Source organism: Dipteris shenzhenensis, chromosome 32 (genome assembly GCF_047967505.1).
Source record: "Dipteris shenzhenensis isolate YYH24624 ecotype China chromosome 32, Dip_SZ_1.0, whole genome shotgun sequence".
NCBI lineage: Eukaryota > Viridiplantae > Streptophyta > Polypodiopsida > Gleicheniales > Dipteridaceae > Dipteris > Dipteris shenzhenensis.
Genome location: NC_141627.1, coordinates 44,401,431 through 44,411,633, shown reverse-complemented (window position 1 = coordinate 44,411,633; position 10,203 = coordinate 44,401,431). Strand labels below are relative to the sequence as shown.

Here is a 10,203-nt window from a genome sequence, read left to right as displayed (position 1 = left end):
GTTATGCTTGGGGGTCATGTTGGCCAATGAGCATTGAGCTGGTTTTTGAAGAGACTTGCTTGGCAAGGTGATCACAAGGTATGCTTGAAGATATTGTTTGTGCTTATGAGCACCAGGGGCAGCTCAGTTATGCTTTCACCCATTGTTTGGGTATCCCAGTGGATCAATGAACACTTGTGATTGATTGGGGAGCGTGTGGCCTTGCTTGGGCTGTAAATAAGGGCTCCTACGTTAAATGCAGGTGTTTGCACTTAGTATGGATGCCTATGGTCACATGGGTGTGATAGCAGAGCCCCGCAGGGCTAATGTGTTGTGATACTAATGCCTACTAAGTGAGGGAAGAGCATTGAATGCGAGTGGGTTGGTACTCACTATGTGATCTCCTTGTGGCACTCTTCAATTAATAAAGAAATACCAAAAGGGGCGCCAAGGCTTTAGGGCCAGTCTATGTCTTTGTATTTTGAGCAGGAGCGCTCTAGCTCCCCCTATCTGTCTATGGAGTGTTTGCTGAATATTCTATTGTGAAGGCTTTTGTTTGGTTAGTGTTTTTACCACCCTTGAGGCTGGTTTCACATATACAAGGCAATCGTCAGCCAAGGATAAACTTTTTCTTCATGCTATGGGATATAGATCCAAAGTGTTCAATGGTCAATCATGCAAGATCTTATGTTTTCCTTCAATGATCCTCAGCGGAAGTGCTAAGAAACCAAAGTATGCCGGCTTGTCATTGGACGAGTGGTTTCAGAGATGTTGCTGAACATCTAAAGCTAAGTATTTTCTTTCATGTTTATTAAGATTGAGATCTAATCCTTGTACTACAATAAAAGGAAAAGAAGTGTGTTATTTCTCTTTGTCTATTTCAAGAAAGCAAAGACAGTACACACACTTGGTTTGATTAGATATGCACACCTTTGTAAGACTAGAATATGTCCAATCATACAAATTTAGACTTTTTGTTGTTCTAAGGACCAAAAATCTACACAGAACATAAAAGAGAAAACGAAAGAGAAGAAAAAATAGAGGTAAACAAAAACTTTAATGAAAAACAAAAGGAAGACATACTTAGCAAGCAAAGCAACACTTATGTCGTCATCAGTGCCCAAGCATAAGCAGCCATACTAGATTTCTAAAGACCCACTGAGTCTCTTGGGAAAACCCAGTGCTTACTAAAATACGTCCAAATAAATTTATTATTTTTATTTTATTTTATTTATTTATTTTGAGAGAGAGAGAGAGAGAGAAAACAAGAAATAAAGAAGAAAGGAAGAAGGTTACTAAGCAAAAATAAAAAAGCAAGTCAAGGAACAAAATCTTCCAAAAAACAGGAATAATCTCTCTCTCTCTCTCTCTCTCTCTCTCTCTCTCTCTCTCTCTCATATTTAAAACATGAAAAGCTAAATGGACCCTTTACACTTATGTACCGCTTCCTACAAAGAGGCAAAACTACATTCCTAACTTAGAAAGCACCAGCATACTCAATCGAACCTAAAGTGGGTCCATTTAGTGGGGTTAGGATAATTAGTATTTGGGGTGTTTGCAAGACAGAGGGGTCTAAAGGGCTAAGGAGGTACTATATAAGTACCATCCTCTCATGTACAAGGGGACCTTTGATGTAATATCTAATCATATCCTTCCTCCTACGCACTGCCTACACTCTCTCTCTTCCAATGTCTCTCTATCTCTCTTCCCCTCACCCTCTTCTCTTTCTCTTCCTCTCCCTCTACCCCTCCCTCTCTCTCTCTCCTCCTTCATGACACAGTTTTACAGTTCATCTGTCAAATATATGTCCTTTTGGAAAGTTTGAGAACCCTCCACACTTATATGTAACCAGCACAGTAAGTGCTTGGTAGGAAGAAGACCTTGAGAATTGGGAGCACTTGTGCAGTGAATGGAATCTATTTCAAAATAGTTATTTCCAAAGCAATCCCAAGAAGAGGTTCACACTACTTGGAAACAGTAACAGTATATCTGCAAATCACTCCATGAGAGAAGACTCAAGGGGTTTCTCAAGAAAAGAAGACAAAGAAAAGCTCCGAGAAATATATAAGGCTAAGTATCTCTTTTATGTTGATAAAGTTTGCCTTATGAAGATCTAATCCTTTTATGGCAATGCAAGGAGAATAGTGGATTGTTTTCTTGAATTTGTTTCAAGGAAACACTACTCATAAATGAGAAGTCTTTAGAGCCTGATGCACTACAATGATCATTGGCCAAAAGTTTCTTTCTCTTATTTGGGAATTAAAGGTGGGTTGTAGCCAAAGAAGTCGAGGGGAATACGGAGCCCTTGGAAGAAGCAGACCGTCTTATTACGGAACTATTGAGGTTATCTGCAAGGAAGATGATAAGCAAAGTATGGAAAAACTGATGGATTTCTATTATTAGAGCCTTACGACAGTTTTGGAACACTTTCCTTCCACACCAGCATAAATGGCAAGAGTCAGGGCTTGTGAAAGGCAAAGCTATCAACTCCACAAGAAACAAGGGTATGGATTTGCCAAGGGGAAAAAAAAAGTCTGAATTTGCAAAGAAAAGAAGGGCGTATGGCTGTCCAGTGCTCTTAAAGGGCAGGAAACGCCAAGAGAAAGAAGGGCCTATGGCTGCCCAGTGCTCTTAAAGAGCAAGAAATGCCAAAGAAAAACAAGAATCTCGTACGGAAAGCAAGTGTTTTAGATGCAGAAAGAGGGGCGTGTGGCTGCCTAGTGCCCTGGAAGACCAATCGGCCAAAAGGAGCAGAGAATGCCACAAGATCGAAGTCAACAATCAGAAGTTACCAGATTCCAAGAGCCACCTAAGGTGGAAGAGATGGAGGAGATCCTCCAACAAGAACAGACTGCGTATCGCACAGAGAAGAAAAGCACCCAAAGGCAAGTTTATTTGCAGGTAACTTGCCAAGTACCATAACTATTAGACAATTGATGCTAAGAGAGGAGGTATCCTCAAGTTTTACAGCTGTATCAAGAAGCTTTTTAGTTGAGGACAACTGATTAGAAGCGGAGGGGATGTCACCAATTGGTATTTCTCCCAAGAAATAAAGAGAAGTCTTTATCAGATTGACTACGGTCAAAGAAAGTTGACTTTGGTTAACTAGAATAAGTTTAATTGTTTTTGATTTTGCTTTGCATTGGTTAAAGAGGACGCCCACAAGGGACTAGGATTAGTCAAAGAATGAGAAATGCATGCATTTCACTAACCTTTGATGGGTTAAAGTATTGGTGTTTTGTAGGACTTGAAAAAGTGCAAAAGAGCACGCAAATGATGGAGCAAGTGCTAAACGGCAAGTCCCACAAGGCCAAAAAACACCAAGGAGATGGAGCCATTAAAGAAGGCCCCACGGGATTCTAGAAAAGGCTTAAAAAGTGGCCCCACGGTGGGCAAAAAGCAAGAAAGTCTATTTTTGTAAAAAGTAGCTATTAAAGGCGGGCCTAGCTTTTTGCTAGCCCAAGTCTATAAAAGAAGGGCCTCACAGCTCCTAGATCATTGAAGAGTTGTACTCAGCCTAATGCTCTTTTATGAACCAGTTGTACAAAGTTTATTCTATTGCAATAAAGACCTTCAGGGGGGTCCAGCCCTTATTTCTAGGCCCTAGTGTGTGTGTTATTTGTTCTTTCTCCCCCTCTCTCAGTTTGTTTTGCTTCCAAGAAGAAATCTGCTGCAGCTCCCCGTCAGATGAAGCTATCAGATGCTTTTATCCCTGATATATATGAAATTCAAAATCTATTATCTGCTGCAAATCGAAGATCCACGCTGCGTTTCTACCAGGAGTGAATCCATTTTAGGGTTTTCAAGGCAGATTACGGATTACCAGTTGAGGATTTATGGTCCGGTTTCAATGGATATTGGACAGATTCAAAAAGATCCAACTCCATTATTGATCGCTAATCAAAGCTCTACTTATTGTCCAAGGATCCTGTATTTCATGCTCGAACAAAGCACATTGAGGTGCAACGTCACTTTATACATGAAAGGAATGAAATTGAGCTTATCTAATTGTAGGCCTCCCATGTTTTTTTTAGGTCTCTGCTTTATTTCTGTTTCTCTACTCTTGCACCCCTAAGAAACCCTTCAGTTTCAAGCTATCACTAGTAACTGTTCCAACAATTTGTATTTCTGCATCACTGCCTTTTGCAGGACTCCTACTTGACAGCATCAGATTTCGCTCTTGCAAAGGGGATATGAGTCCCAGGTAAGACAGCTCACGCTTGATTCAGAGGGTTGCTGCGTTTTCGATACTTTTTCCAAAAGGGGTGGGAGTGCTGTTAGCCCAAAATGCAAATTTTGTCTGCGCTTGCACTTTTGAGTATTCCATTCTATGCTATTCCATTCTATGCTATTCCATTCTATGCTATTTACTGCAATAAAAATATCATACAAGAGGGTGCAAAAAAATTATGCATAATAAGCATATCTCAAATGGGAATGAAAACCAAGATGACTAGGGAGCCCATTGACAGAAATAGGAATGTGCAAGCAGGACTTGTCTTAAGTTCTTATGCAAAATCAACATGGCAGCAATTCATGCTGCCACATGTCAGAGCAAAAGAGGGATATTCCCCCATTCCCATCTTCCTTCAACCTTAAAGAACGCATTTCCAAGCTAGGCAGCACACATTTTCAAGTTGCACAATATACAAGTTATGAAAATATATTAGATTCTACACCAGAAATTGAAGTTAAAAAATACAAATTCCCAAAAAAGGTTTGGGAGTGTTTCCTGGACCCAATAACTAAGTTATTTGAAGCTCAAAAGTTGAATATTAATGGCTGAGAGTCCCTACAGAGCTGTGACATCTATTGCAGCTGAGGGATAGATAGGAGCAACTTGCCAGAAATTAGGACGCCACTTTGTACAAGTTATACTTTGAAAAATACCACGGGGAAAAATGGCCCTTCCTGAGGATGAGATAGATTTGATGCTAGAGAAAGTAGAACAAGGATATCTAAAGAAGGATGCCTTACGTACAAAACAATGTTTACAGCCAAAGTAAGGGTTGGATCTTAAGAATTTGAGATATGACAGGACATACATATGGATGAGATCAAAAGAGAGGACAAGCTTTGCAAGATGTGCTGGAAAATGAAGAGCAATTTTGAAATATGATCGCTAAGAAGACGGATAGCCTTCACTTGCTCTTGGAACAGCCTCCTTAGATATATACAGAAAGATGTATTATTTACATTTCTGCTTCTGGTCAGATGTTTCAGCGTGTAGATCATGGGTCTCCAAAAGTAATCTCTCTCTCTCTCTCTCTCTCTCTCTCTCTCTCTCTCTTATGGAGATGCTATATGCACTCCCATCTAGAGCCCTTATGTAATGGTTAACTTTTTTGGTCCCATAGATCAATTTTGTCTCTGGCCCCTGGCTTCTCAATTTTGTCTCTGGCCCCTGGCTTCTGCAATCGCTCATCAATCAGCATCATCTCTGGGTCTATGCAACTGATGAAAGACTCTGAATATTGTTGTCTAGAATTTGTCAAGATCCTGCTAACTTACCTCCTTGATTAGATCAGTACCATATTCCTGTCGCCATCGCAGCATGCTATTCCACATCTCCTTAGCCTTCTCGATGTCAAACTTACGAGCTCGTAGGAACCTGTAATATTGACATCCCCAAACAAGAAGTAAAACCACCAAATAAACCAGGAATTTGTCTAGTGACTGATAACTCCATATTATTGCCGCATTTGGCTGATAAATTTACCCACAAATTTTTGTTTCCTAAGACCTCATACACTAAGGTCACACTTGACAAATCCATCCCTAGGTTTCCATAAGAAGTCCTACACCATTACCGTAGGAGTTTGTGATAATCGTCGTGGTTTTCTGGAAGGTGATCCTCAGCAAGAAGCGCTTGCCGAAATACCTCAACAGCCGTCTGTTCCTCGGCATATCGGACATCCTCAATTAGTCGTAAGGATGTTCTCTGACTTTGGCTCCTACTAGCACTCTTCTTTGACAAAGATGACCGTAATTTTGCCATAAATCCACTAGGTGCTTTGCTGTTGCTCTTTTTACTCCGGAAGTCCGCTTCCTTCTCAACCGTATTGGATTTTGTGCCCACGCTTTCATCCTGTTCCAGCGGTTTGGACAAGCAATCCCGTAGGGAAACGTATTCCTTAACTCCATTTTGTGTTCCTCCCTCCCTTGCCAAATTCGATTTGAATTCAGTTCCATCCATTTCTGCTCTGAGAATTACATCTTCCACCTTACAATCCAGCAATGGAAAGATCTTATTTATACAACTCAAAAGAATGGCAAAGGCAAGGATCTAATATATGAAGCAACGATCAAGCCTAGACCAACGAAGCGTTAATAAATCAGAAAAAGACTGGCACTAGAGGATCTTGTCCTGTGGCTATTGAACGCTCGCTGAAGATAATACAACGGAAAAAAGAAAACCAAAGCAATGATCAGAGTTAATAAAATCAGGGAGACTAGGGTAAGATGCGCGTTTCGCAAATCAAGACAAGAAATGGAAGGGACTGATTCACAGAGCGATTAATTCGCTGACGGAAAGAATTCGTGATCTTTGGCTAGATTGTGGTCGAGTTAAACGCAGATCAGACTTACAAGAAACGGCGAAGATAAAATATTTGCCGCATTCTCATGTCGAGTAACTGCAACACAATGCGCACCACGTTTCCTTGGTTTCCTGTGCTAGTCTTTGACAAGGCAGACGTTCCACGCGGATAACAGCAGGCCACAAAATTTGCACGGTGCAACCTGCATTAGAATTCAAATACGGACTTGGAAAGATGGGTAAGGAATCTGGTAGCTGAGTGTGTATGATATGTTGGACGTAACAGAAAGTAAAATAGTGCGCAGGCTTCCCTCAATCATGAATGGCCAGCTCCTTGACACGTGCAATCATCAAACGCTCAATTGAAATTGGGCCTCGGCCACATGGCAGCCTTGTGTCCCCCGTCAAACAATCAAACAAGGTTTTCAAAGGTAGGCCTTGGCCAAGGTTGTGGTTTTGAGATGGGAAAAATTAAATCATCTTTAACTTATTAACCACGGATGGCAGGAGGAGAAGAGCCTGTCACAGGAGTCACAAAGAGGGAGCTCTTGGATAGAGGCTTGGAGAGGGGAGGACGTGGAAAGACAAGAGGCAGGCTTTGAGTGGGGAGGAGGTGGAAAGAAGAGGCAAGCTTAGGGGGGAGGAGGAGACAAAAGGTCAATGGAATGGAGGAGATCGAAGTTCAACTTTGGGAGGAAGGAGGAGATGGAAGGTTAATGGAATGAAAGGAGGAGATGGAAGGTAGAGCCATGGGTTAAGATAGCCAAAATTTCAAAAGCCAATCCAAGTATGCAAGGTAGGGAAGATCCAACTTTAGATGGGGAGTGGTTGAGGATGGCCATGCATCTTTGCCCATGCAAAGCACGGTTGAGTACTCATTGTTATTATTTATGCTATGTTAGGTGTTCATTTGTGGTTGGTGCACTTGTAGAGTATTGATGATTTGGGGTCCCCTTGTATGACTTTTGGGCCATTCTCATTTACTCCTCTTTGCACTCCTTCCTTTTCACCCTGGGGCCTCCAATTTTATGCTCTCTCTAGGCATTTCACTTACTCACAAGCAGGCCTAATGAATGATAAATGTATCATTCACCTTGTTTAAAGAGGCTTATGTTGTGCTGGAATTGTTTCTCTAGAGTGCAGCACCTAATAGACCTCCTCTCAAGGATAGAATGCGAGGAACCTAACAATGAGGGTCAGAATCCTCCTCTTTCATATTAGATGACAGCTCTTGAAAATATGCAAATAGACCCCATAGAAGTTTGTTCTTGGACATTACGCACATAACGCATGGCATACGTTAAGGTCCAAGGGTGGCTGAAAACAATCCTTGGCCGTACGATCAAATCAAATTCCGTTGCAGAAATCTAATCCGCACGTTGGATGAGTCACAATCAATTTGGAAGATGCTCGCACGTCGCCATCAACTCATAATGGCAAGCTATCGTGTGGAAGATCAACGAGCCACCGCTTTCTTCTCGTGTCGTTTTCAGCCCCCTAGACCTCAACTTTCAGGAAATGCCTCCCGTGGGCATTTCCCTCATGTCATCACACCACATTTGAACAGTCTCTTACGTGCCTACATGAGGAGTGAAATTTAGGAATAGAGATTGAGCAAAAGAGAAAAAAGGTATGGGAAGTGTACTTCAACAAGATGAATTACATTCAACAGCAAGCATGCCCTTGGGAGGTAAGATAGCTCATGTAAAAGAATACATCATGGAAATAAGAAAGAACCATTTTGTGGCCGTCAAGTCGGCTCCAAGGTGGTGAACACAACAGAAGCCAATGAATTATCCCCATTACGTTCAATCAAAGCTTGCAATTCTCTAAGGATTCTACTCCACAGCTACGCACTAATTGTTACAGCCTTGAACAATCGCCTTGCTCTCCCTCCTTGGTCGGCCCATTGTGGCCTACCTAGTTATATGCTATATATAAAGCCTTCATCGAATGCATTTGGAACCCCACAAGCTTCTTCAACTTACTGTCGTACTCCTCGGTCTTCTCTCACCTCTTACAAACTTGCATACCAACTTTCGAGCAAGGTTCTCTCTCCTCGTCACGCATTGTTTTGGCAAAATGCTTCCTCAGCATCATACACATTTTTTATCCACCTTTTCACTCACCTGTTGCTCCTTCATCTTGACATTGTATGGGTTGCTCGGTTTCCTGCAGCTTGCTCCACAAATAAACTGAATCGCTAACAAGGTTTGGTTGATCCCTTCGGTCCACATTTGATGCATTTTTTATTCCTTTCAACATAGACTAGAATACTATCGAATGTTACCAAAAACTGTGTAATATTCATGGCATGCGCATCTCAAGGTCAAGAGTTTTTACGTATCTTAAGGAAAGACCCAAAACTAGAGTTTGTGGCTTATGCAGGTGGCCAAGAAGGGGGAGCATACTTCACGGACAAATAAGAGTTTTACTTCTCCAGCACCAGGAAATCCAAGCCCGTGCATTTCCCTCGTGTCATCACACCACAGTTGAACTAGCTTTCGATTATGGAAAGGAAACCATTATGCTATTTGAATGCAATCCTAGCACCTGTTGGCTAATGTCCAGAAGCCTACTTGACCAAAACTCAAGTCTCTTACATGCCTACATGAGGAGCGAAATTGGGAATAGAGATTGAGCAAAAGAGAAAAAAGGTAGGGGAAGTGTACTTCAATAAGATGAATTACATTCAACAGCAGGCATGCTCTTGGGAGGTAAGATAGCTCATGTAAAAGAATACATCATGGAAATAAGAAAGAACCCCATCAAGTCGGCTCCAAGGTGGTGAACATAGTAGAAGCCAATGAATCATCCCCATTACGTTCAATCAAAGCTTGCAATTCTCTAAGGATTCTACTCCACAACTACACACTGATTGTTATAGCCTTGAAAAATCGCCTTGCTCTCCCTCCTTGGTCGGCCCATTGTGGCCTACCTAGCTACTATAAGCTATATATAAAGCCTTCATCAAATGCATTTGGAACCCCACAAGCTTCTCAGTCTTCTGTCACCTCTTACAAACATACCAACTTTCGAGCAGGTTCTCTCTCCTCATCATGCATTGTTTTGGTGAAATGCTTCCTCAGCATCATACACATTTTTCTCCATCTTTTCTCTCACCTGCTGCTCCTTCATCTGGACATTGTATGGGTTGCTCGGTTTCCTGCAGCTTGCTCCACAAATAAACTAAATCACTAAGAATGCCTATAGCTTCCATCATTGAGAAGATTTTGTTGATCCCTTCAGTCCACATTTGATGCATTTTTTATTCATTTCACCATAGACTATAATACCGTCGAATGTTACCAAATGCTCCATAATATTCATGGCTTGTGCATCTCGAGGTCGAGACTTTTTACATATCTTAGGGAAAGACCCAAAGCTAGAGCTCGTGGCTTATGCAGATGGCCAAGAAGGGGGAGCATTCTTCCTGGACAAATAAGAGTTTTACTTCTCCAGCACCAAGAAATCTGAGCCCCAGCCAAACATAAAGATAACTCTCCTAGAGCATGACCAAGACGGTGCTGAGAGATGATTTCATGCCTTGAGTAGATCAAATGAACAGGCTCGTGCATGCACAGTAGAGATCTCATGGTTTTCATATTATTGCAATACTTTGCAGCTAGTGAAATGTCAATGGAAACAAATGAAGTCTCCACTATTTTCAATACGAGGCCCATGTC

General features: G+C 41.6%; 1 protein-coding gene across 1 annotated transcript in view; it reads right to left on the bottom strand.

Annotated features, from left to right (window-relative positions):
• LOC147880826 (phosphatidylinositol/phosphatidylcholine transfer protein SFH3-like) overlaps positions 1-6,933 on the bottom strand; it is an 82,197-nt gene extending 75,264 nt beyond the window's left edge. The window contains exons 1-3 of the mRNA XM_087370488.1: positions 6,568-6,933; positions 5,790-6,202; positions 5,491-5,590 (exon numbers count right to left, since the gene is read on the bottom strand). Of these exons, the coding sequence (XP_087226614.1) occupies positions 5,491-5,590; positions 5,790-6,175 (486 nt within the window). The 5' untranslated portion in view covers positions 6,176-6,202; positions 6,568-6,933. The remainder of the gene's footprint in view (positions 1-5,490; positions 5,591-5,789; positions 6,203-6,567) is intronic.
• Positions 6,934-10,203: the final 3,270 nt, after the last annotated feature.